Below are 27,044 nucleotides of genomic sequence, written 5' to 3' on the forward strand. Positions count from 1 at the left end.
AAGGTAACAATTGCTTAAGTTTGTACAAAGTATAAGTGAAAATTTCGGAGGTCACACAAAAAAGTTCCGTTACCGGGAATCGAACCCGGGTCTCCTGGGTGAAAGCCAGATATCCTAACCGCTGGACGATAACGGATGTTGTGTACCCTGTTCTATTTAAAACAGCTTAACACAAAAGTATGAACTATCGTCCAATTTTGTTTTTTCCCGTATTGTCCCATGCGACCATCTCCAACCCACCTCTATATTACTATTCATTCTCAATATTTAGAGAGTAAAAATAGAGAATGGGCACTCCAACCCCTCTTTATTTTAGTCTATATTCTTCATTTTTAGAGAGGTGAATAGTAGTTTTATTATTTTATTATTATTTTGTAATTAACACTATTTACATATAATGTCATTACTTAAATATCTAATATTTGATTTAAAAAAAATGTAATATAATATTTTAAAAATATATTATTTAACATATACTATATTCATTCCGAATTAACAGTATTTCAATATTTTTTAATTTTCCTCACTAATATAATTTGATTTTATTATTAATTTTCACTATAAAGAATGTGCAATTAAAATGATAAGATGAAAATTCTAATTTAAAAATACAATACATAACATAATAATTTAAATACAAGATAAAAGTTCAATACATAAGATGATAATTTAAATGCAAGATAACAATACAATACATAAGATAATAATTTAAATACAAAATAACAATACAATAAATAGCATAATAACTTATTTATCACAACAATATTTAGTAATCCAGTAGGTCATTTTCAGATTTAGCAATATTCTGAAAATAATAATAATGTATGATCCAAAAAATTGTTGTAATTGCGATTGTGCATATTGATTTCTTTTTTCAATTATTCATAGTTGTTCTTGTTGCATGTAATCACGAACATTTGGAACACTAATAACCTCTAAATTTTTCCTTGAAATCTTATTTTCTTCTATAAATTCCTTGAGTTTGATATATCCATATCTAGCCTTTCACCGTCTCGTTGTTTGGATGTAGCTGACTCTAATTGCACCAACAAAAATGATGGTAGATGAAAATCTCTTATTTGAACAATTTTTAGTTAGACGTAAAAAATTAAGGATAAAAATGTTAATTTTGAACTTCGTAATGCATTATCAGAGCATTTTTGGGAGTAACATAATAATCTTGAAAGTTGAGTATTTATGTAACATTTAAGTAATTATATTTCACTTTTATTTGAATTGTGCATTAATTTGTATATTATATAATATTTGATTGCAATTTATGTTATTTAGAATAAAATATAATTTTATCTTAAAAACAAATTTGAAAAAATAAAATATTATATCACATGGAAATTATATGTGATTATTTGGGAAAAGAAAAAAGCAATAATTTATGTTATGAAATTACTATATATTAGAAGAGTCTAGGATTACTACCATTGTACCAATAAAATCATTACAAATGTCCAATACTTACTATATAAAATATATAAGTGGCCCCACCTCCTTCCACTTAAATAATATTTTTCAACCTTATCATGGTAAAAGTTGAATTTATTATCCTTTACATTTAATTTTATATGATATTATTTTTTCTATAAAATCATTATATATGTTTTAATAATTTAAATTTCAAAAACATTATAATTTAACTATAAAGATTTTATTTTATCAAAATCTTGTACATTGAAATATATAGTTATGAATTTAAAATATTTTTAAAATCATATAAAAATTTCAATAACTTCTCAAATTCCATAATATAACACTTAAATACTACATATTATATATTAATTGCTATACTATAAATGACTTAAATACTCCATATTATCTATTACAATAATTAACAATTATTTGACACTTTAAATTCTATCAATGCCATATAAATTAGGATAAAAAACCTAACATATAATATTTAAATATATTTAAAAATAATATAAGTAATACTATACATTACAATAATTAACAGCTTAATTATTTAAAACTTATATAAAAAATTTAATTGACTCTCTAAATTCTATTGGTACCACATAAAATAGATTATATAATAAACATATATTGTTTGAAATTGACGAAAAAGAAACAATAAATTACAATAATTAATAAAAAAAAAATAGTCCACTCCAAAAAATCTATCAATTAACAACATATATTGTTTGAAATTGACGAAAAAGGAACTATAAATTACAATAATTAACAAAATAAATCTCTCGACTCCAACAAATCTATCAATTAATGCCACATAAATTGGCACATGGCAAATAACATATAGTATTAAAAAATTAGGTTCAAAATGTACTAAAAAATACAATAATTAACAACTTAATATATTAAAGAGACATAAAAAAGATTTAATATTTGAAATTCTGCATCTGCCACATAAATTAGAACAAATAGAGTAATAAATATTACTTTCAAAATTATGTTAAAAAAAAGTACTACAAATCACAATAGCTAACAATTTAAAATATTTTTAAAATCATATAAAAATTTCAATAACTTCTCAAATTCCATAATATGACATAAATTTATAAAAAAAGTGTTATAAATCATAATAAATAGTACAATATTTAAACTACTTTAAAACCATTATAAATTGTAATAAATAATACAACAATTTAAATTACTTAAAATTTAACGACTTACAAATATTTTTTTAAATGTATTAAAATTTTGGTTAATTGTCAAAACTTTACATGTGCCACATAAATTGGGACATGGACAGTCACACATATTTTTTTAAAAAAATTACATTAAAAGTATTCTATCAATTAACAACATATATTGTTTGAAATTGATGAAAAAGAAACTATAAATTACAATAATTAACAAAATAAATCTCTCGACTCTAACAAATCTATCAATTAATGCCACATAAATTGGGACATGGCAAATAACAGATATTATTAAAAAATTAGGTTCAAAATGTACTATAAAATACAATAATTAACAACTTAATATATTATAGAGAAATATAAAAAATGGTTAATATTTGAAATTCTGCATGTGCCACATAAATTAGAACAAATAGAGTAATAAATATTATTTTCAAAATTATGTAAAAAAAAAAGTACTACAAATCACAATAGCTAACAATTTAAAATATTTTTAAAATCATATAAAATTTTAATAACTTCTCAAATTCCATAATATAACACTGCTAACAATTAAAAATATTTTTAAAATCATATAAAAATTTTAATAACTTCTCAAATTCCATAATATAACACTTAAATACTACATATTATATATTAATTATACTATACTATAAATGACTTAAATACTCCATATTATCTGTTACAATAATTAACAATTATTTGACACTTTAAATTCTATCAATGCCATATAAATTAGGATAAGAAACCTAACATATAATATTTAAATATATTTAAAAATACTATAAGTAATACTATACATTACAATAATTAACAGCTTAATTATTTAAAACTTATATACAAAATTTAATTGACTCTCTAAATTGTATTGGTACCACATAAAATGGATTATATGATAAACATATATTGTTTGAAATTGACGAAAAAGAAACAATAAATTACAATAATTAATAAAAAAAATAGTCCACGAAATTGACGAAAAACAAATTATAAATTACAATAATTAACAAAATAAATCTCTCGACTCCAACAAATCTATCAATTAATGCCACATAAATTGGGACATGGCAAATAACATATATTATTAAAAAATTAGGTTCAAACTGTACTATAAAATACAATAATTAACAACTTAATGTATTAAAGAGACATATAAAAAAGGGTTAATATTTGAAATTCTGCATCTGCCACATAAATTAGAACAAATAGATTAATAAATATTTTTTTCAAAATTATGTTTAAAAAAGTACTACAAATCACAATAGCTAACAATTTAAAATATTTTTAAAATCATATAAAAATTTCAATAACTTCTCAAATTCCATAATATGACATAAAATTTTTAAAAAAGTGTTATAAATCATAATAAATAGTACAATATTTTAACTACTTTAAAAGTATTATAAATTGTAATAAATAATACAACAATTTAAATTACTTATTACTTAAAAATTTAACGACTTAAAAATATTTTTTTAAATGTATTAAAATTTTGGTTAATTGTCAAAACTTTACATGTGCCACATAAATTGGGACATGGAGAGTCACACATATTTTTTTTTAAAAATTACATTAAAAGTATTCTATCAATTAACAACATATATTGTTTGAAATTGACGGAAAAAAATATATAAATTGCAATAATTAACAAAATAAATCTCTCGACTCTAACAAATCTATCAATTAATGCCACATAAATTGGGACATGGCAAATAACATATATTATTAAAACATTAGGTTCAAAATGTACAATAAAATACAATAATTAACAACTTAATATATTAAAGAGACATATAAAAAATGCTTAATATTTGAAATTCTGCGTGTGCCACATAAATTAGAACAAACAGAGTAAAAAATATTCTTTTCAAAATTATGTTAAAAAAAAGTACTACAAATCACAATAGCTAACAATTTAAAATATTTTTAAAATCATATAAAAATTACAATAACTTCTCAAATTCCATAATATGACATAAATTAAAATAATAAAAAATATATATATTGGGCCCCGTGCTGGCACGGGGTCCTATATCTAGTAAGAAAATAAGAGTGAAATAAAAATAATAATATAAGAAAGAGAATAAAATAGAAAATCGAGTTGAAGTTGATTTGCTAAATAAAAAAAAATTGAGTTGAAGTTGATTTTCTGAAAAATAAAAAGTTATATATTTGAAAACTAAAATAGAAAATATGGTTGGAGTCTTAGGAGATGTATAAAATACGAGTGAAGGTAGTAGGCGATTCAATTTACAACCTATGAAACTTGGAGCCCACCCAATTCATACTTCATAGCCCTAACAGCGGTAGAACAGAAAATTTTCAATTTACAATAAAGCTGGACTCCACTTGGTGCAGTTCAAGCTTAATCTAGGAACCTTACGTTTTCGTTTTTTTTTTTTCAACAAAGGGAGGAGAAAGACGAAGATCAAGCTAGGTAAGGCTTTGAATATCTTATATGTGTTAGCAAAGATTATTGCGTATAAACTCATGCGGTGTCTAGGTTTGAATGTAAAAAAGAGAGAATTTACAGATTTAAGTTTTCCTTTTTTGTGTGTGTGCAATTCTTCGGGATCAGTTTTTTGTTTTATTGGTAATTCCTGTGTTTTGACTTTTGCAGGCAATCTTGAATTCGGAATTTCCCCCATCTAAAGATGGTAGGTTTAGCGACAATCGCCTTCTGAGCTGTAGGGTTAGGGTTTTGAGTTCTTATGAAGCTCTAATTTTTATTTTTCTTCTGTCTCAGCTTCCCCTCTCGTTGCTCAAGACTGCACAGGGGCATCCCATGGTAAGCTTTTGAATTCATGTGGAAGAGGGTTAGTGTCTCCTTTTTTTCTCTCTCTTCCTAGTTTATTGTTTAGTCTGATCTTAACTCTTTTCGGTGTGGTAATGCAGTTAGATCAATTAGGTTTTTCCAAGTGCTGCATGTTTTGAATGAACCCAAACTTATTAATAACATACAAAAACAACAAACCATGTGAATAAAATAGTTATAGGAATACAGGAGTGTAATTCTTCTTTTGTAGCTGTTTGGGAAGAATAACAATAATGATTTCATGTTTTGTCCTGTTGTTAGTTGAGGCTTTTGGCTAACATTCTTAAAGGGAACAGATTTTTTGTTGGTATAGTTTATCAGTTTCTGCATATTTATATTGTATCTCCAAAATATGCCACAAGTCCTTGGAGCCCACGAGATTCGAGGGATTTTGAGAATTCGTATGGGATTATTGTATTTGTTCAATTATCTCAATCTGGAAACTTTTGTTTTCTAATACAGTTGGTGGAGCTAAAAAATGGAGAGACTTATAATGGTCATTTGGTGAATTGTGATACTTGGATGAATATCCATCTTCGTGAAGTTATCTGTACGTCAAAGGTAATTCATTGTTTTTTAATATGTTATTGCTAGGTTTTCAAATGTATTGGTGCAAGACCACCTGATTTTTGAAAAATTAATGCAGGATGGAGATAGATTTTGGAGAATGCCTGAATGTTATATTCGTGGCAATACCATTAAGTATCTTAGAGTTCCTGATGAGGTTAGTTTATTTTCTTAATTACTATGATTAATAATGCTTTCGTGTAGTATTATTTGTTTTTCACTTGCAACATAGTGTGTATGGCATGTTTGGACCTTATACTAAGGGAACAGAAGATGGGTGCCTATTTTGTAGTAGTTATTTGTATTATTAAATGGTTGCTTTGCAAGGGTGACTGTAAAATTTGTGTACTAGATGTGGAATGGAGGCTTCTACTTAAGTACCTAGGACTAAACTACTTGCTTTAGTGCTATCACTCAACATGACAATGAGTTTGAAAAATCTCTAGTTTTCATAGAGAGTACACGTTAATATACACAATAATATTTTTTTACACACCTCCTAACGTGCAGGTCTGAATTCTTTTTCCCTTGCCAAGCACACAAAACTTATTTTCTGATAATGGGTGGGTTGAGAATTGCACCATGTTGAGATGTGAAATGTGTGATCATCTGATGTAAAAGCTTAAGTTGTTAGGGAGGACACATTTTAATTTACTTAATAACATCTTGTACAGAACACGGAGGACGGTCCATTTACACCTTTATGGTGGTGCATTGTAGGCTTGGTTTGATGTAGGTTGGTGGAATCAAGATACTAGCTAATCTTGGTGTGACCAGACATGGATATACTTGTCTGGTTACTCACTCAATGGGGCTTTTAGGGGTGGGTTTCAGTTGTGCTGTTGTAGGCTGAAGTTATGTTACTAGCTAATCTGTGGTGTCTGGGCCTATGGGGCTAAACTTACCTTGACATACTTGGAATCAGAGCAGGAAAGCATAGAGAACCGGGTAGAAAAGTTAAAAGAGGTATTTAGCAGTAACACATGTCTGAGCAATAATGCAGGGAACTGAAGGTTGAACTTACAACACAACTCTGATGTTCCTAAAGGCTAAATATAAATGCATCCAATATTCTTGTTGCCTCTTTTCTACTGATAAAATAGATTTCTTGAAATGAAATCATTGCTGTGGTTGGAACATTAGTGTTTTAGACTTTTGAACATAGTGTTCTTCTCAAATAAGATGTGTAGCCAAGTGGTTTTCATATAAGATTCGGAAGTTAGATAATTCTTAGTTCTTAAGGAATTATTTTCCAATATTACTGGCTTATTTTATATCAGATATCCTATACTAAAAAAAATATAAAATGTTAGACATCATAAGGTTGAACCACTATTGATGTTGTTCTTTCTTGCATGCCTGTAGTCCACTGTATGTTCATTTCCCCGTGACTGTGAGTAGAACATTCCTGTAAGAGGAGATTGATTACGCTGATGTGATGCAATTTAGCCAAATCAGACATTGTTGTGCTCCCTATGGACCGTGAATCTGACACCTTAGGTAGGAGTGCGACTCTATGAAGATGGCAATGAGAGATTGTTTTAGCAATGACGAGCTTCCATGTGAAATCTAATGTTTGCAGTTTTGACTAAATAAAGCGGCGGCACCTGCTTTCTGCTTTTATTCTCTTCTTAGAGCGTATTATGCACTCTTCCGCCCTGTTTTTTTTATAGCTCATGACAGGCACATATGGGAAGTTATCCTAGCTTCTCGTGTCCATTCACCTCCCACACATTCATAGTTGATTCAGGAATGACCTTTGAGTTTTAGAAGTTATCCTTTTGTTGATCTTTTAGGAGTGCCAGGAACCTTTTCCCAGTGTTTGTTTCCTCTGTTAGATGCTTTTCTTTTTGTTTGTGTGGGCTTTCAGTACTAGCTAGGAAGGCAGATGATGTTTGAATACAGCTGTTAGCCTAATTTTCTTTACTTCTCCTTTGTTTGGACACATAGGGGGTGGGGAGTTTGAAAAGGAGAGGTAGGTGAGAAGAGTTTTCATGGGCAGCTCACATTTTCTTTTAAAAAGTCATAATGTTAACAGATAGAAGTAGCTGTAAAATGAAAACCCCCTATATCCTTTCAGATGTAAATGGCAGATTTACACTTTCACTTCTACAAAAATGGAAAAGAATGCAGATTGCCTTTTCTTTTATACATGGAATAACTTTAGTATTGCAACATTATTTTACTGAGAGGCTAAGCTTTGTAGATATTCTTGATTATATATATTTTAAAATATGGACATACCTACTTGTGTTTACTGGTTTGAATAGTGCATTTTTATCACTGGGGTTGGAGACTGAGTTTGCAGTAGTTTATAAATTCTGGAAGTTTAGTCTGCCCTTGGCTCTTCATTTGACCAAGTTAATAATCCCTCTTAGTGCTGTTTGGTTAACTATGCTATAATTTTCCAGGTGATTGATAAAGTTCAAGAAGAAACAAAAAGCCGTGGAGGTACTACTTTGGACTATTAATTATCAGGAATTGTTATAACCAACTTCTAATTAGCTATTGGATCAGTGTGGGGTTTGTTGATTTACAAATACTGCCCTACTTTCCTAGAATCAGTGTCTGAGCATTCAGCTTAATTTGTATATTTTTAAATCCTTTTGCAGATAGAAAACCACCTGGTGTCGGTGGACGAGGAAGGGGAAGAGGAGGTAGGGATGAAGGTGCTGCTGGAAGACAGGCGAAAGGCATTGGGCGTGGAATGGAAGATGCAGGTGCCAAAGGCCGGGGCAAAGGAGGACCTGGTGCCAAGTCTGGTGGAAAAGGTATGAAGTGTTCAATATGCAAGTTATAATGTAATTTTATTCTCGTTCTGCTAAAGCTTATGTATCCCCGAGTCTCAATCCGCAGCGACCATGTTCAACACTTGAAATTAGTCTCCATACAGCAAGTCTCTATGTTGTAACAGTCCTCAAGTATATTTGTGAACGCAATATTTATATAGCCATTTGCTAATCAGATGATTCTGGATGATATTTATTGTACAGGTGGTGGCCGTGGACGTGGCTAATCGTCGTCATTTAGAGACAAAGAAGCCAGATGACAAGCTAGATAAATTGTATCTAATTTTGTTTGTACTTTCAATTATAAAGCAACTTACCGGAGAAAAGGCCTGCTTCCAGTTATTATTATTTTAAGATGAATGTATGTAGGCTTGAAATGCTCACTCTCTTTCCTTTCTGATGACATGTAAGAGTTCGTGTCTTGAAAATATTTGGCCCCTCAGTATGTGTGTTATTTTAAATGAAAACTTAGCTAGCTTTCTTTACCCAATCCGAGAAGCTGGATTTCTAGTGAAAGACGCCTTTCACTTTATACTTAGAATGTTAAATAACACGAGTAAATATTTCTGTACTTAAGATTAGGGAGGCAAACGTTTGGTTTTATCTATTATTTTCCAAAAGATGTGATTATTGCTTCTTTATTCGTAGGTTTCAAGTAATGCCATATTTGGATGAGTTCTCATTGAAAATATGATTACACTTAGATACATGTATATTTGCTATGAGAGAGGCAAGTGAGATAGGTGAGGGAGGTCAACAAGATTCGTATGTATTTCAAATACAAGCGAATCACACTAGATACATGTATTTGTAGAGTGAGAGAATTGTAATGTACTCAAATACATGTGCATTCACTTGGATACAATGTATACGAAAGGAGTACCTTTTTCTGTACTTTCTTTTATAATTCCTGTTTGAGGTTTGACGAAAGAAAACTTATCCAATAATTGAAGCCACTTCAAGGCAGTCACGGAATCTTTAGTATAAAAACAAACTAATTATGGGATGCAGACAAAATGTTGCTATATAAAAATTAAATATCATTTTGTGTTGGACATATTTCTCTCCTCATCATCAGCTGTTAGTGTAGTTGATGGCTGGCATCAAAGTAGATATGGAGCATGTGATAGTTGAATCTCAAGAAATGGAGAAAGAAGAAGAAGTAAAGCCTCAAAAGACAAAGCGAGTTGCTTCCCTTGATATTTTCAGAGGCCTCACTGTTGCAGTAAGTTTGACCATCTTTCTCTTCTTATGGACCTTTCCTTCTCCTACTTGGCGAAGATTGGAACTATGGGATTATAATTCTACTTGGACAATGAAAATCTCATAGATTCATGAGAGGTAATGACCTGGATTCTTTAAACAGAAGAAATTGTGTCACTATCCAATACTTACTAAAATTTAGAAACTACTTCAAATGGATAAATGAAGAAAGTTGTTTACCGCTTTTAGTGAAAGGGGAATATCATTTGGTGTTTGATTGTTAGAAAATGACTTATTTTCTGGAAAATGTTTTCCTCTGTACCACCCTTAGTAGTTACCTTGCTGTGGAATGTTGGAAGGTGTCTTGAGATCTGGAGAAAAGAAAATAGTTGACACACAGAAGTTTAGGGACAAATTTAGAATTTTGTTTGTTTTTCTGAATACTTGTAGTTTTGGGAGACAATACCTTGATAATTTTACGAATGTTATGCTTGTAGATCTTAAGGGTATGAAACTTTTGAAGTCTGTCTTCATTTCTAACCTTCTTGCCAAGCTGTTGACCAGTAAGGAGTTGAAGATTTCACAAGAAAAAGTATTCATGCTATAACATGATTGATTTTGTATCCTTTTTATTATTTTAAAGAAAGGAGATTGATTTATGTATCATATTTGTCTCGTCCCCTAATGAAGCCTGGCAAATTATAGAGTTTATCTTCCTGAATGAATTTAAATCATTATCTTTATTTAATTACCTCTTGTATAATCTTAAGAGTCTCGTGATTTGCTTGGACTAGATTATAGTAACCTGCTTAGTGCATTGGGATGTTCACTAATTCAGACATCGAATTTGTTGCCTTTAAAACTTCCTGACAGAAAAAGGTTTATCGAATTTGTAGCTGATGGTCTTGGTTGATGATGCGGGAGGAGAATGGCCTATGATCGGGCATGCACCATGGAACGGTTGCAATCTTGCAGATTTTGTGATGCCATTCTTTCTGTTTATTGTGGGAATGGCCATAGCACTTGCATTAAAGGTTAGCTTCGGATTCTTTTTTCTTCTTCCCATCCTTAGGAAGATAAAGTAGGGTAATTGTTCCTACTCATTGGTGCTTAACTACTTATTGTGTAGAGAATACCAGAAAAGCTAGTGGCCATCAGAAAGGTGATTCTAAGGACACTCAAACTTCTATTTTGGGGCCTCCTTTTACAAGGTCAGTTATCTTTCTTTCCTTCCTTTTATGTTATTCTTCCCTTCATGTTTCCATGCAAGATGCATTCTATTCATATCCAATATATCATAGAAAATCTAGGAGGAGTGTGGGACTTACACTGTCTACAAGCTTCTGAAATAAGGAAGTAGCCTTTTTTCCCCTTTATCTGGTGACGTTTCACAGTTCGTTAATGCTATTGACTGAATGCATAATCTGCTGCAAATCTGAAAAAGTAATTTAGGTTGTCTTCAGTGGATAACATCCATAGTAATTAGTCGATGTTGTGCTTTAGAAGTTGATGAATAGCTCTGTAGGACAAACATTTATTTTTTTAAATTTTTTTTTGGTAACCTGCATATTTCATTCATAACCAAAATTGTATCTTTACAAAACAAAGTAGTATTGGACTAACTACTCACTCATAATACAAACAAAATCTACTAACCTATAGCCTTCTAGACAATACAACCTGAATAGATCAGCGATTCAATACTATATATAGCTAAACCAAAACTAAGGGTAGACATTGAGTTGTTGAAGTGCATTCTTCCATTTCGCCCTGGTCTGACTCTTGATATGCATATGCATTACAACTTCCTTCAAAACTTCATATATTGGATCTCCTAAAGTAGTCACACGTATTATCCTTAGGGGATTATTGTTTTATTTGCCCTTTCTCTGTGATTCTGCCAACCTTTGTGATTTTAATAAGTTGTAACTACGTTTTAGCTCTGATGAATCTACAGATCCTTTCTCCTTTCTAATGGACACCTATCCCAGAACGAATGATCAGTAATGACATCTACTGATTAACTTTCCTTTAGGAAACAGAATTATGTTTGGCTTCAGATAGAAACTTTCAACCAAAGTGGGAATCCATTTGTTAAACCTGGTCTTGCATCTCATCTTTCCTCTTCCCAAAGTCATTAGAAGTCTAACCTCATCCTTTCAATTGTGAAGGGGGTTATTTCCATGATCTTGACAAGCTAAAATATGGTGTTGACATGAATAGGATAAGGTTGTGTGGCATCCTTCAGGTAACAGTTTCTGATCCCACCCCCTTTTCTGTCTCTCTTTTGAATGATAATATCTTGTGTTGGTGATAATTCTTCTGCTTCTTATCTTTGTAGAGAATTGCTCTCGCTTACTTAATAGTGGCCATAATAGAAATAACAACAAGACAAGCCCAATCCAAAGAACTACCAATGGGATGGTTCTCTATTTTCAAGTTATACAGCTGGCAATGGTGAGTATTATTTTGGTGTTTCTAAAGTGGTGATAGCATTAAGGATCTCCAAGTTAGTACTGAACATTTCTTCATGATTTCAGGGTTATTGGAGCATGTGTTTTAGTAGTTTACTTGGCCACATTATACGGAACATATGTTCCTGACTGGAATTTTGTTGTCCAGAACCCAGACAGTGTTGATTTTGGGAAGACTTTAACCGTGAGTTTCCCTCGTCCATGTTCCAAATTTACCTTTAATATTTCTATATTTAAAGTCAATTTCTATATTTAAAGTCAAAAGATTTTGCTTTTGGTATTAGGTAACTTGCAATGTGAGAGGAAATCTTGATCCTCCTTGCAATGCAGTGGGTTATATTGACAGACAGATACTTGGAATCAATCACATGTATCCACGTCCGGCTTGGAAGAGATCCAAGGTGATTGGTTCTTCACAAAATTATATCTTCCCTCTATTGTTGTTCTTTGTGATTTGCCATCTCCATTATCACCGGATTAAGTTCATCGGTAACACCTTTGATGGATCTTTATTCTACAGTCTTGCACTAAAAATTCTCCATATGAGGGACCTTTCAAGGATGATGCTCCATCATGGTGTTGGGCTCCTTTTGAACCTGAAGGAATTCTGAGGTAGGATTCGTATCATCAATTCTCTCTTTTCGTTAAAGTCTTGTGTGCTCGTATCATCAATACAATCTTTATCTCCGGATTTCTAGTTGCTTGATTAATAAAAGCTCTAATACCTTTTATGCTACTTACCAATGTTCAATTTTCCCTGTCTGGTAAATTCTTCTACTTATGACTACAGCTCAATTTCTGCTATTCTCTCTACGGTCCTTGGAGTTCATTTTGGGCATGTTCTTATTCATATGAAGGTTAAGTCAAAATCTTCTAGACTTGACCGTCTCACCAAATTAAAGCAAAGTTACTGATATATTCCAATTTTTGTAACTCCAGGATCACTCGTCCAGACTTTTGCATTGGATTGGCATGGGCATAGCTCTTTTAGTTTTAGGAATTATTCTCCACTTCACAGATGGTAAAATTCGCAGTTTATGAAATGCACTTGAAAGCTGGATATATCTTCTTTTCTCTTCCTCATTTTTCCTTTGATGGTGCTGAATGCAGCTATTCCTTTAAATAAGCAATTATACACCTTCAGCTATGTCTGTGTAACCTCAGGAGCAGCCGCGTTAGTGTTCTCTGCTTTCTACATTCTGGTACAGTAGTCTTGTCCAAAAATCTGGTCACTTCTATTATATGTTCCTTGCTACAAATTGAACTGATCAACTTGGTACATTAGATTTGGAAGTTCTAGACTTTTACGATTAAATCACACTTCCCTCTGAAATGCAAGGCCATTCATTAGAAACAAAAATCTCAAGGTTCAAGTTGATGGAAAATGTTCCAAGTTTTATGTTTTCATCAATCAGTACCGGATGATATAGAGTAGGAGAATGTGTAGCTGAGACTTTTCAGAATGAGTATTTTTAACAAGAAAAGCTTAGAATGACAACATTCTGATGTGTCATCACCATAGCAAGATTCACAAACTTCTAATCCTGATCCTTTCCTTTTGGTCCTTTTGGAATGCAGGTTGACATTTTAAACTTGAAGTATATATTTCTTCCACTAGAATGGATTGGTATGAATGCGATGCTTGTTTATGTAATGGCCGCCGCAGGAATATTTGCAGGTTTCATCAATGGCTGGTATTACGAGGACCCTCATAACACACTGGTATTTCATTCATCTCTTCCTCACTTTGATATGCTGCAGTCCATTGTATGCAAATAGTCAGAGGCGGATTCAGGATTTGAACATTATGGGCTCGAGTTTGAAATTCTACCACAACAGATAGGTTACTGGGTTCGAAATTTGTACTTACATGGCGAAATCTGCTTCTAGCCATCTGCTTTCTGCAGCCAGTTGTCAAAACTTAAATAGGCCATACGACAATTGTTGCTTCTGGTTTTGCTTACAATCTTTGACAGATAGGATCGAAAATAAGAAGTGAACTCAGTTCAATGTTTTCTCTCCTGTATGAGTTCAAAGTTGTGCAAGTAAACTGATTGAACTTACTCAACATTTGCAGATATATTGGATCAAAAAGCACATCTTCATTGGAGTGTGGCATTCAACAAGAGTGGGAACACTTCTTTATGTCATCTTTGCTGAGATATTGTTTTGGGCTATAGTTGCTGGCCTACTTCATCGATTAGGCATATACTGGAAGCTTTAGTTCTGATGAAATTTGCCTCATTTGCTTGATTGTTATCTTAAGATAAGATATAGCATTGTATGTACTTGAAACTAGAAAAAGCTTCAGCTAGACATGGATCTCAGTTTGATTTCTCTCTGACTAAGAAGTTCAATACATCTAGCAGTCCAAATGAACAATACAGATAAAGCTATTCTTTTCATATCATCAATTCATATCAATTCGGGGTCGGGCATACAAAAAGTGCTCTGGAGTGCGAATGAAAGGCGTAGATCCAATAGAAGAATTTGGGGCATAAGCCGTTTTAAATTTGATGTTTGGGGCATAATGTGCTAAAATTCAAAAAAATCTTGGACTTGACTTATAGAGTTTGAAATAGATAGATACCTTATGTAACGAAGTGGCAAGGCACTAGGTATCGTGAGAGAATATTATTTAATCAATGGAAAAAGTTGAAATTCGAACAATAAAAATTGCAACAAAAAAGGTATAGTTTTGCCTTTAAAAGTTTAGAACTTCTTTTTTTTAGTTAACTGTATAATATTATTAGCAAAGAAGCTTAAGTAACATTACAAAATAAGGGAATAGTACTATTCCCGTTATATATGGTAGCAGTGGTTGCTATGAAATTACTATTATGAGTCAAAATTTACCTTGCAAACATAGTTCCTAGTATATCTGCCCAAGCTTTGCGAACATCAAAACAACTTGCAAAATTCTTGTGCGATCAAATAATTGTTTCTTGGCCTCTTTTCTTGGCTAAGAGGTCAGCTACTTTGTTTTGCTCTCTATAGATATGCGAGAGTTTTGGATCTTCCAATAGTTGCATCAATGATCTGCATTCATGAATTATAGAGCTATAAAATCTGTGGTCATTGTTTATAAAATGTATTACCTCGATTAAGTATGTGGAGATTTTTAAAGGCATCAAGTTATTATCTTTTGCAATCTAAGCCTCTACATAAAAATTAATAATTTCGTTAAAGTATTAATACTACTTGAAATACCCTTCATAAAGCCTACTATCCAATCACCTCTACTATTACGTATAAGTCCTCCAATATCCTCTGCACAATGTTAGAGTTTTTAAAAGTCATGTATTACAATACATTATATTGGAGTTCCACCAGGAGAGAAAAAATTTGGACTCCGAAGCAATTTCTTGTTTTAGGTAATGATATTTATCTTTTATCCATTTTTTTAAAATTTGCCCTAGGCTTTTTTGTTTTCTGGCGGGCCGAAAAAGGATACTGGGCCAATAATGGGCCAGTACCAACAGCATTGAGACGGCCCATGTAGCATATTTTTCTTGGAGAAGAAGACTGCAAATATTGGCATCCAAAAAGAGGAGAATATAAAGCTTTTCGACTGTACAAGCCTACACAGATCGACTCCTTCTCACCAATTTCTGCCCGGAATCCCATACAAACACAATCTCTGTCGACGATGGCAACGCCGATGGCTGAGGATAGCAACTTCGAAGATGACCAGCTCCATGCCATGTCCACTGAAGATATTATTAGGGCTTCACGCCTTCTTGACAATGAAATTCGAATCATAAAGGTTCCGATCTCTCTTATTTTTGCCTAATCACAGTTATCATGAGTTATTTTGTGTTTGTTGAATGTTTTGCTTTGTCTATTTGTATCAATTTTGGGGCTTTACCGAGGATATTGACTAATTGACTTGAATGGTGAATTATAGGAAGAGCTGCAGAGGACGAATCTAGAGTTGGATTCATTCAAGGAGAAGATAAAGGAGAACCAAGAAAAAATTAAGCTCAATAAGCAACTTCCATACTTGGTCGGCAACATTGTTGAGGTGAGTAATTAGGTTTTCCTCAAATAAGTATCCCTCTTGCTTCGACGTCTATCTTTAGCAAGTGATATTTACACAAAAGGAAAAAAAGAATTTTATTTTTAGAAAATGAAGCTCAATAAGCAACTTCGTTATCAGTTACTTGATCGGCAACAAGTTGAGATGAGTAATTAGGTTTTCATCAATGAGTATCTCTCTTGTTTTGACGCCTATCCTTAGCAAGAGTGTAGTGTAGAGAGGGTTTAGGACGTCTTTGAATATGGGGATTGACTACATTGAACCTGAAGCCTGCTGTGCAGTAAGTTTATGTACCACATCATGCTTTTTATTGGTTATTCAGCATACATTTCACAGGGCTTGTACATTCTTGGCTTTCAAAGAATGTATTTTTATCCGCTCATGATGGTAGAGTATAATGAGTAACCCATGTTCTAGGCAGGAACTTTAGATTATGGGATAGTGACAAGTACCAATAGTGCTATTACAGAAGGAGTGTGGGTCTTTGGCTGCACAAAAATAGGATGAGGAATTTGGGTAATTCATTAGCAATTGTTTCATCAACAGGAAGAGTACTGTAACATGCTAAATTTTCAATGCCAGAAGCAAGATGTTAAGAATTTACTAAAGGAAAAAATGGAGGTTTCTAAGGGACTCAAAGGAACAGCTTCTTTTTGATGATATCTCAAGTATAAAAGAATTGTTGGATCGGTCCTTGCTCCTAGTCACTTTATAAGTTGATTTGAAACATCTCTTGTGCTACGGCAAAAGAATTTAGTAGTTCGCAACTTTTAGGATGTAGTTCAGTACCTGACTATATATATATATATATATATATAATCTTTTGTTTGGAATAATTTAATGTTGCGAAATAATTTTCTCTATAACATGGACTATCAACGAACTAACATTCTAAAGATGCATATATTGTTGTGGATATTCTTGGAATAATTTAATGTCACAAAATAAATTTCTCTATAACACCGACTATCGACAAACTAACATTCTAAAGATACATATAATGTTGTTGATTTTTATTTGAAGCATTTTCTTGTTCAATTAGTTGAAGAGTTCGCCGAAAAATTAATTGAAGTGTCAATATAAGTATAAAAACTGCATTTTTGGGAGGTATAGATGGGAAAATATGTATCTCTAGTCCATCCTCCTATTTCTGTTTCTTTTTTCTTTTGGTGAAGAAAGAAAATAGGAGGATGATCAAGAGAAACATAATTGGGCAGGACAGAAGGAAATGGCCATTATGCTTCCTTTTCTTCAGTGCTTGAATCTGTTTCTCAGTAGATTGAGGTCTTATATTTCATAACACATTGAACTGTGAGGATGCTAATTTTGAATTTCTTTGCGTTTTTGTTTTGGGGTATTAGGAATATGGGTTCATGGAAGTAGTAGTAGGGAAGTCTAGCTTTGAGGAACTCATTTATTTCCGGTCTTTTTCAGATTTTGGAAATGAATCCTGAAGAAGAAGCTGAGGAGGATGGTGCAAATATTGATCTCGACTCACAAAGGAAGGGCAAGTGTGTTGTACTGAAAACATCCACGCGCCAGGTAAGGTGTCAAATTATAGGATTACATCATTGCTTCTAGGTGTTTATTGTCGGTATTACTATCCAAAATTCCCTTCATCTATTTCTCTTGAATGGAATTGGTGATCTTGTGCTTTATCCTTCTACCACATCCTTTTTGGGTTATACGCTGTTTAGATGCTAAAGTTCTTTTACTAATTGAATTCTTTTATTGCCATTTGTAGACAATTTTCTTGCCTGTTGTTGGTCTTGTTGATCCTGACAACTTAAAACCTGGTGATCTGGTTGGAGTAAATAAAGACAGTTATTTGATATTGGACACCTTGCCATCTGAATATGATTCTCGGGTAAAGGCAATGGAAGTTGATGAAAAGCCAACTGAAGACTACAATGATATTGGAGGCTTGGAGAAACAGATTCAAGAACTTGTTGAGGCAATTGTGCTGCCTATGACACACCAAGAACGGTTCCAGAAATTAGGTGTTCGTCCTCCAAAGGGAGTCCTTTTGTATGGGCCTCCTGGGACTGGGAAAACCCTGATGGCCAGAGCCTGTGCTGCACAAACAAATGCTACTTTTCTTAAGCTAGCGGGACCTCAGCTTGTGCAGGTAGATCATCTTTGACGTTTGATCCTATTGTGATTAGTTGCACTAGATTTGTACGAAATTGAACTCTCTTTTGCTCTATGGTGGGAACCTAGTTTTCCCTCATTTCATTGTTCCTGGCAATTCTAACTAAGAGCTGCTGCAAAGTACACTTGTCTTTTTTTAAGTACATATATTAAAATTTTAATATGTAAGATGGGTCTCTACTAGAATATGTATGAAACCGGAGGATTAATCTAGAGAAAATGATAAAAATGGTCCTTGATATCTGGGGTTAGGTCTAAAATCATCCTTCTTATTTACCACTGAACATGTTTAGTCCTTGAACTTTACCAAAAGGGAGCGTTGGTGATCTCTGTTTAGTTTTAGGTAAACAGCTCTAACAGACCCTGTGTTAATCGTCTTCAAAAGCGAAATTTTAGTTCTTGTTTTTAACTTGTCGTGTAATTAAGCACGTAGTAGTTTATTACATTATTGTTTGGCTTTCTAAAGTTAGCAACCAACTACTGCATGGGAACTTTTACAATTTTGTTAAGTTGCACTTTAAAGTAATTGACTCAAATATGCTGCTGATCAATGCCTGTTCTAACTTTAGATGTTCATTGGAGATGGAGCAAAACTTGTTCGTGATGCTTTCCAGCTGGCAAAAGAGAAATCACCTTGCATAATTTTCATTGATGAGATTGATGCTATAGGCACAAAGCGTTTTGATAGGTACTATATCTTTGTTTTCCGTTGCTTATATATGTGCTTAACCTTGCATACCCATAATATCCTCAGTCTCGGTGCATACTGGTTAAGGAGTAGCGTGTGCTTGCAAAAAATGGAACTGATATGTGTGCTGATTCTTCTCTTACTGCATATGTTGTTCTCTTGCAGCGAAGTTAGTGGGGATCGAGAGGTCCAACGAACTATGTTGGAGTTACTTAATCAGCTCGATGGTTTTAGCAGCGATGATCGTATTAAGGTTCTTTTCTACTTAAACCCATTATATATACATTTTTTTCTTACTTCGTGGTTCGCTGATCACGATATTCCGTTCCAAAAAATTTACCTTGTTGGTTTCTTGATTTTAGCTACACAACTGTGAAACCTAGAATAAAGTGATCTTTGGTATTCTGGTTTTTACATTTTCATGAATTGTTTTGGTTTCTTTCCTTCACTTCAGGTGATAGCAGCAACAAACAGAGCTGATATTTTGGATCCTGCTTTGATGCGATCTGGTCGTTTGGATCGTAAAATTGAGTTCCCCCACCCCACAGAGGAAGCCAGGGCTCGGATCCTGCAGGTGGGTATTCTGCCAAAACATATATCATTTCATTTCATTCCCTTGCCTTGTTAGCTAACACAAAATGAGTTCTTGAGTATTTCGCTTTAACATATGAGGATTCTTTGCTTGAATTACTGCAGATCCATTCCAGAAAGATGAATGTTAACCCAGATGTTAACTTTGAAGAATTGGCTCGGTCAACAGATGATTTTAATGGGGCACAGTTGAAAGCTGTATGTGTTGAGGCAGGCATGCTAGCACTCCGTCGCGATGCCACTGAGGTCTCTATTCTGTATTCTGCTTCCTGACGGTTACATAATTTTTGAACTCATGAGTCACAATGAGATTTAGACTTTTACTTTGGTTTAATCAATAATCTGGATTATATATAAAAACCTAATTAAATTTAACTGGCCTGTTAAGTCTGCCCTTTTTGCAGTTTAATGGTGATTAATACAGGTGATGATCTGTATTCCATCACAAAAAATGTGTTATGATCTCTAATACCTTTCTCCATATGATTAAGTTTGTCCTGGGAGAGCTAATCAACTGTACGAAAATAAAACCCCATACATTTTATGGTTAGCAAGCTGGATAGCACTAATTTGTCTCCAAACTCTTGCAGGTAACTCATGAAGACTTCAATGAAGGTATCATTCAAGTTCAAGCCAAGAAGAAAGCCAGCTTAAACTACTATGCCTAAACATACTGCAGGTGCCATGGCAAGCAGCTTTTAGCTTTTCAAAGTTGAACATGGCTACTGCATGCCACACCAAACCCCTTTCAGTATCCCGCTTCTTCCTTCTTTCTGGCCCGGTAAGGGGGTGGGGATAGAAGCTTTGCACATTAGCCTCTGTGCAACTCTTGCTTGTTGATTACTGATATCAAAGAGGTGTCTGGTAGTATGTGGATCTCTTCTTGAATTTGTTCATTTGTATACTTTCCTGCTGTATGACTTTAATGACCTAGAATAGCCTTGAGCTATGTTGCAATTGAGACTTGTTAATTGGAACTTTATCTTAAATTTTGGACAATAGCTACCCAAAATAAGATCCTGTCTTATATGTGCTTGTGACTGTGGTGACTTAGTTGCAGCTCCAACCTTGTTTGTTGTGTTGTGGCACACCTGAACCTGATAGGAAAATTCACTTATTTGGTCCAGTGATACCAGCAATCATCTAAGAGGCCGGTTCCCATACCCCTTTTTATCAAGAGGTACTCAGACCGGTGTTTTGACCACCTAACCTCTATAGGAGACTCTGGTTCTGGAGGGCACACAGACCAAACTTAATTCTTTGGTTTTTCTTAATTAAAATGCAATGTTACAATTATTATTAATGTATCGAAAATAAGGCAAAAAATTGTCAACCGTAGTAACATGACTTGATGAGAAGGCAGGTTTACTAATTTAAGCACACAACTTCCCGCAATATCAATTTTGCAGTATGATTATTAGTGCTATTGGTGGTGGTGTTATGAAAGAAACTAGTTTTTTCGGGAAAAATCTCTTCGAATAACTGGCATATTGTAATATCGAAGTAAGGACTTATATATCAAGGGAGCAAATTCCAGATTAAAGATTCTTTTAGGGCCTGTTTGGAAGGACACTGTGGTAATTGGATTTGGTGTAATTGGTGTAATTACACTGTCTTGTCCTGTTTGGAAGGACAGGTAATTACTTGGTCAGCAGGTAATTGGTGTAATTGGTAGGGGTAATTACACTCTACAATTCACAGACAGAGGCTGTGAATTGTTGGTAATTACACTATGTAATTACCACCTGATTACTTTTTTATTTCTATTTTTTATTTCTATTTTAATTTTTTTGTTTTAATTTTTTTTACTTCTATTATTTTAAGTTCTTTTTTTAATTTTATTATTCTAAAAATTTGTAAAAGTTTATTTTATATTATTATATTTCATTTTCTTCTTATTCTCAATCTTACTTTACGTGATTTTATGTAATTTTTTCGTATTATCTATTTCTTTATGCCATGCTTATTTTCTCATTAGCATAATTTTATTATATTCTAATTTTTAAATTAAAATAGAATTTATTGTTAAGTAAGTTATAGACTTACGTTTTCTTTATTAAGAAAAACTAAAACTAAATCATATTTATTGCTATGCTGATATTTGTTATAAGAGTATTATGTTAAAATTTTTGTTTTGAATTTATAACTTATGTCATATTTTCAGTTTCATTTGTTTTAGTAATATTGAATCTACATTACACGTCATTTTTTAATTAGAGTTGATAAAATATATTTTTGTCAAACATTTAATAATTTATGACATTTTATTTATATATTATTCTTTTTATCAAACATGCATTTCACGATGTTCGTAAAAACTTCATACTTTTAGTTGTTACGATCAATTCAATTGAAATATATTAATTTGAAAAAATATAAATCAATTATTTTTTCATAATATTAGTTACAGAAAATATGTTTATTAATTAATATATTTTCAAAAAAGAATATATATCTGAAATATTTAATTTAATGTCATTTATAAAGTTTCTTATTTGTCTAGTATAAATTTTAAATAATTAATTTTTATTTTAAAAATTTATTATAATTTTATGATTGCAATTGTGCATCCAAACAGAACATGTGTAATTACACTGTGGCAACCAAATATGTCAGTGTAATTACTAGACAGTGTAATTACTAGGCTGGTAATTACTACCCTAGTAAATACACCAATTCCAATTGCCAGGTGGCTTTCCAAATAGACCCTTAAAAGAACAAAAATAAATATACCTTTTGAAGAAGGAATCAAATTGTTCTTGTTCCATCTAAAACTATTCTTAAACGTAAAAAAAAAAAAAGGCTTTTCAAGAATAAATATAGGTTTCAAGGGTTATAGATTTTCCCAAAATTTGTCCAATATTGATTACATACTAGCATTCAAAGATTAAATAAGCGTGTCAATATTTAACATTGGGCACGGTTTTTCTTTTTTTTTCCTTGTCGGTGTCCACTAATTGTATTGAAGTCCGATTAATTCTCCTCGTTCCCTTTTACCTATGCCATGATGCTCATGGACAGCTTATCTCTAATTGAATTTCCTTATCTTTCTTGTTCAAATTACAAGTTGAGATTTGGGGAGAGTGGATAGGACAAGGTGGTGGATGATGTAAAGGAAGGGATGGCCCATCCCGTGCTACCTATTTGAGAAAGGGCTTCGTATCTAAGAGTTTTGGATTTGCATTGTGTAAGACCCATTCGGGGAAAGCGCTTTCTTTGCTAATATTTTTCATATTCAAGACTTTAAATCAAGACTTCTATTAAAATTATTGCTTACACTCTTGGTTCTAATTCATTTAAAACACTTTCAACTTTAATCCTCTCAAACAAATGTCACATTTTATATAATTTTAAAAGAATCTTTTATTTTCTAATTAACTAATTTACTAAGGGGACGTTTGGTTGCTGGTTAGAGTTATGCAAGTATCAGTAATGCAGGTATTAGTTATGCAGGTATTAGTAATGCATGTATTAGTTATGCAGGTATTAGTAATGCAGGTATTAGTTATGCAGGTATTAGTAATACATGTATTAGTTATGCAGGTATTCGTATGCATAGTTTAGTTATGAAGGGTTTAATTATGCAGAGTTTAATAATTTTTTTAGGTGTTGGTTTGTTATATTAAAAATCAATAAACATTATATACTTGTTAAAAATAAATTATTTGTTATTGTTATATCTTAGACCTTTCTTACCGTTGTATTTTTGTTTATTTTTTGCTTTTTGCTTAGGCAAAATTTTGGACAGAAACTTAAATGCCACATTTTTCAACTTCCTCGTATAGTTGAACCGATGTATATATATGACACGTGTTAACACGGGACCAATATTGTAATAGTTGAAACTTATTGATATGCTAGTACATATAACTATGTGTACATATAACAAAAATAGATACATATAAGTTAATATCTAAGCAACACCGCGTACTAATGCTAGATATTATATTTGATGCCTTTACTTCAATAATCTATAATATAGAAATGAGGAAGTTTGTTTTTTTCTATTTGATGAAGGAGATCATATTTACAAAAGTCTTGGCAAGAACTAGTGGAAGCTCCAGAGCTTACTTCAAGCAAAGCCATTGATATGCACATTGAAAGATATCGTTTACTTCCAATGGCAAGAACCATTGATAGAGGATGCTTACTTCCAACAAAACAATCTATTGCTAGACACTATCCTCAACAATTATCGACATTGTCCTCACCCATAGACAATAATTCATTCAGTTACAATTTTCACATACTGCCATATCCTAAAATTGAGAGTCCATTTTTCAAGCAACAAAATAGTGATAAAATAAATTTTGTAAGATGAAGAATACAACAAATCTAACATATACCATTGAGACAAACTTGAAATTCTAGTACCGTGGCTTCACCGAATCAAACTAGACCCACCTTCATTAAGCGTGAAAGAAACTTACATAATTCATTGTTAAATTATATAAACTGGCACATAAAACATAGACAAAATAAAACTTAACTAGGCCATGGTTATACTTATACCTTACTAAGTAGCTACACCAAAAACCATGCAAAGGTTTAAAGTTTATCATCAATAATCATTCATACCATAGTGTAACGATCAAGTCCATTGATGCTTAAAAAGCACTCCATGAACTTTGTGTTGCTCCAGCTGATACACTAGGTTCCCCTTGAGCAATGATCTTCTTTTTTCGCTGGAGCATCATCTTCATCGACAACAATAATAGGAAATTCAAAAGACATGTCATTAGCAATTTCTTGAGCTTCAATTCTTTCTATTTCTTGAACACCAACTTCTGGCCCCTCGACAGATTGTTCAGTAGCTCCATCCTTGCGAAATATCTCTTCCCAATTAGCAAATAATGGCCATTTCTTAAATGTCATTGACTTGACATATGGATCAACCTAAGAAAAAACGAAACAAGTATATGAAGTAACTGATAATATTCCAAAGACAGAGATTATATTCACCAAGAGAAAATATAACTAACTAGCTTTAGTTTACTAATAATTTAAACAATTGTAAATCACCTTTATGAAGTCATCCCAAGCTTTTGGATCATCAACCAAGACAGTTCCATCGCTGTATCAAAATCCTAAGCCACTTCGACTTTTTACCAACGATAGGGTCATATATGCTTTTTCCACCCTCTTATTTTTGAAAAAATATGTGGTAGAGCTTGCAATCCGCAATTAGGATAACAAACAATCATGTGTTGTTCAAGTTCCATCAAATATCCATGTTTAAAGGTTCCATCATCTTCTTTCCAATCATTAGCACACAACTTTTTTAATCCATCAACCAGAGTGAGTTCCTCTTCTTGAGTCCACACCCTTGCCCTTTTTTGAGACATGTTAGACCTTCTTTTAGTCGGACTGCCAATTTTAATCTGTAAGAATGTAAAAAAATCACAATTTATACTAACTTATGATTCACTACAAAAGTATACTAACTTATTTTCACATATATTGCATTTGTCTCTCACTAGATTTACAAGAGAGAAAAAAACAATATGATAAGAAGAAGACGAAAGCATAAGAAAAGGTTAGATTTCAAAAGTTTCTAACCTCAAGAAAGAATTTAGATTCAGCGTTCTTCAAGATTTGCCTCTTAGAAGATAATGAAATTTTAGATCTATAAAAAGGCATATAATGTAACTGACTGTATTTAATTAGAAGTGATGAAGGGTCACAATTATCTATCTACCATACACAATTGAAATGGTCAGCATTGGAGGTAATAAATCCATCCGTCCTTTGGTTAGTAATGGAAGATTAATGCAATTCTAAGAAGTGGATGACAATTGAATAGTAATCTTGTTATGGATTCTGAAGTTAGACTTTGAGCAACTAATGACACAAATAGGCTTGCCAGATTTTAGAACTGTTGGAAAACCATTTGGACTAAATTTCCAAGTTAAGACGCCTAATTGCACAAACTGAAAACGAAAGCCTCGAAACCCGAACCAGGCATCCTACTAGGCTAAAAATTACCTTCCAGATATAACCGTGCTGGTGGAATTCTCATCCGATCACTTTTTACTAAGAATATTGACTGAAGTCGAACTTTGAGTAAATTTCCAAATTAAAACTCCTAATTGCACAAACTCAAAATAGAAGCCTCGAAAACCCAAACCAACCATCCTATTAGACCAAAAATGACCTTTCAGACCTAACCGCGCTGACGGAATTCTCATCCGATCACATTTTACCAAGAATGTTGAATGTAGTCAAACTTTGACTGAATTTCCAAGTTAAAACGCCTAATTACACAAACTCAAAATGGGAACCTCGAAACCCAAACCAACCATCCTACTAGACTAAAATGACCTTACGGATCTAACCGTGCTAACAGAATTATTATCTAATCACTTTTTACTAAGAAGATTGACTGAAGTCGAACTTTGACTAAATTTCCAAGTTAAAACGCCTAATTGCACAAACTCAAAATGGGAGCCTCGAAACCCAAACCAACCATCCTACTAGACTAAAAATGACCTTACGAATCTAACCACGCTAACATAATTATTATCTGATCACTTTTTATTAAGAATATTGACTGAAGTCAAACTTTGACTGAATTCCCAAGTTATAACTCCTAATTGCACAAACTCAAAATGGGAGCCTCGAAACCCAAATCAACCATCTTATTAGACCAAAAATGACCTTTCGGACCTAACCGCGCTGACATAATTCTCATCCGATCACATTTTACCAAGATTATTGAATGTAGTCGAACTTTGACTAAATTTCTAAGTTAAAACGCCTAATCGCACAAACTCAAAATGGGAGCCTCGAAATCCAAACCAACCATCCTACTGGGCTAAAAATGACCTTTCGGATCTAACCGCATTGACAGAATTTTCATCCGATCACATTTTACTAAGAATATTGACTAAAGTAGAACTTTGACTAAATGTCCAAGTTAAAACGCCTAATTGCACAAACTCAAAATGGAAGCCTCGAAACCTAAACCAACCATCCTACTAGACCAAAAATGAACTTTCGGATCTAACCGCGCTAACAAAATTCTCATATGATCACATTTTACCAAGAGTATTGACTGAAGTCGTACTTTGAGTAAATTTCCAAGTTAAAACTCCTAATTGCACAAACTCAAA

General features: G+C 32.6%; 3 protein-coding genes and 2 non-coding genes across 5 annotated transcripts; 4 read left to right on the forward strand and 1 right to left on the reverse strand.

The window, feature by feature from the left end:
• Window positions 1-64: 64 nt before the first annotated feature.
• On the reverse strand, window positions 65-136 carry TRNAE-UUC (transfer RNA glutamic acid (anticodon UUC)). The gene has a single exon. It is a non-coding gene; the product is annotated as a tRNA-Glu (tRNA).
• A 4,868-nt stretch (window positions 137-5,004) lies between these two features.
• On the forward strand, window positions 5,005-9,276 carry LOC125815197 (probable U6 snRNA-associated Sm-like protein LSm4). The gene is made up of 8 exons (XM_049494610.1): window positions 5,005-5,052; window positions 5,236-5,272; window positions 5,362-5,403; window positions 5,893-5,991; window positions 6,077-6,154; window positions 8,409-8,448; window positions 8,610-8,768; window positions 8,991-9,276. Exons 2-8 carry the CDS (start codon window positions 5,270-5,272, stop codon window positions 9,011-9,013), a joined length of 444 nt encoding a protein of 147 aa, XP_049350567.1. The 5' UTR covers window positions 5,005-5,052; window positions 5,236-5,269; the 3' UTR covers window positions 9,014-9,276.
• LOC125816948 (small nucleolar RNA snoR127) lies at window positions 7,428-7,553 on the forward strand. The gene has a single exon (XR_007442270.1). It is a non-coding gene; the product is annotated as a small nucleolar RNA snoR127 (small nucleolar RNA).
• A 488-nt stretch (window positions 9,277-9,764) lies between the features above and the next one.
• On the forward strand, window positions 9,765-14,840 carry LOC125815175 (uncharacterized). Its single transcript, XM_049494587.1, has 13 exons — window positions 9,765-10,011; window positions 10,886-11,023; window positions 11,119-11,200; window positions 12,161-12,237; window positions 12,331-12,446; window positions 12,530-12,647; window positions 12,748-12,864; window positions 12,984-13,075; window positions 13,254-13,320; window positions 13,403-13,484; window positions 13,574-13,665; window positions 14,042-14,185; window positions 14,541-14,840. Exons 1-13 carry the CDS (start codon window positions 9,880-9,882, stop codon window positions 14,685-14,687), a joined length of 1,404 nt encoding a protein of 467 aa, XP_049350544.1. The 5' UTR covers window positions 9,765-9,879; the 3' UTR covers window positions 14,688-14,840.
• A 1,165-nt stretch (window positions 14,841-16,005) lies between these two features.
• Window positions 16,006-20,961, forward strand: LOC125815177 (26S proteasome regulatory subunit 6A homolog). The gene is made up of 9 exons (XM_049494590.1): window positions 16,006-16,229; window positions 16,371-16,487; window positions 17,937-18,044; window positions 18,247-18,630; window positions 19,223-19,341; window positions 19,507-19,594; window positions 19,796-19,915; window positions 20,038-20,178; window positions 20,523-20,961. The coding sequence occupies exons 1-9, from the start codon at window positions 16,113-16,115 to the stop codon at window positions 20,598-20,600; spliced, it is 1,272 nt and encodes a 423-aa protein (XP_049350547.1). The 5' UTR covers window positions 16,006-16,112; the 3' UTR covers window positions 20,601-20,961.
• The last annotated feature ends 6,083 nt before the right edge of the window (window positions 20,962-27,044 follow it).

This window comes from Solanum verrucosum, unplaced genomic scaffold, assembly GCF_900185275.1.
Source record: "Solanum verrucosum unplaced genomic scaffold, falcon-dt-bn FXZP01000261.1, whole genome shotgun sequence".
Lineage (NCBI taxonomy): Eukaryota > Viridiplantae > Streptophyta > Magnoliopsida > Solanales > Solanaceae > Solanum > Solanum verrucosum.

What these genes read in the sequence shown, in the direction of transcription:
- LOC125815197 (XM_049494610.1), top strand. An exon ending in AAGTTATCTGTACGTCAAAG is followed by an intron (nt 5,992 to 6,076) that starts GTAATTCATTGT and finishes AAATTAATGCAG; the next exon opens with GATGGAGATAGATTTTGGAG. An exon ending in ATCTTAGAGTTCCTGATGAG is followed by an intron (nt 6,155 to 8,408) that starts GTTAGTTTATTT and finishes ATAATTTTCCAG; the next exon opens with GTGATTGATAAAGTTCAAGA.
- LOC125815175 (XM_049494587.1), top strand. Translation starts at nt 9,880, where the DNA reads ATGGCTGGCATCAAAGTAGATATGGAGCATGTGATAGTTGAATCTCAA. An exon ending in ATGTTCTTATTCATATGAAG is followed by an intron (nt 13,321 to 13,402) that starts GTTAAGTCAAAA and finishes TTGTAACTCCAG; the next exon opens with GATCACTCGTCCAGACTTTT. An exon ending in AGGACCCTCATAACACACTG is followed by an intron (nt 14,186 to 14,540) that starts GTATTTCATTCA and finishes CAACATTTGCAG; the next exon opens with ATATATTGGATCAAAAAGCA.
- LOC125815177 (XM_049494590.1), top strand. Translation starts at nt 16,113, where the DNA reads ATGGCAACGCCGATGGCTGAGGATAGCAACTTCGAAGATGACCAGCTC. An exon ending in TGGTCGGCAACATTGTTGAG is followed by an intron (nt 16,488 to 17,936) that starts GTGAGTAATTAG and finishes GGTCTTTTTCAG; the next exon opens with ATTTTGGAAATGAATCCTGA. An exon ending in GCAGCGATGATCGTATTAAG is followed by an intron (nt 19,595 to 19,795) that starts GTTCTTTTCTAC and finishes CCTTCACTTCAG; the next exon opens with GTGATAGCAGCAACAAACAG.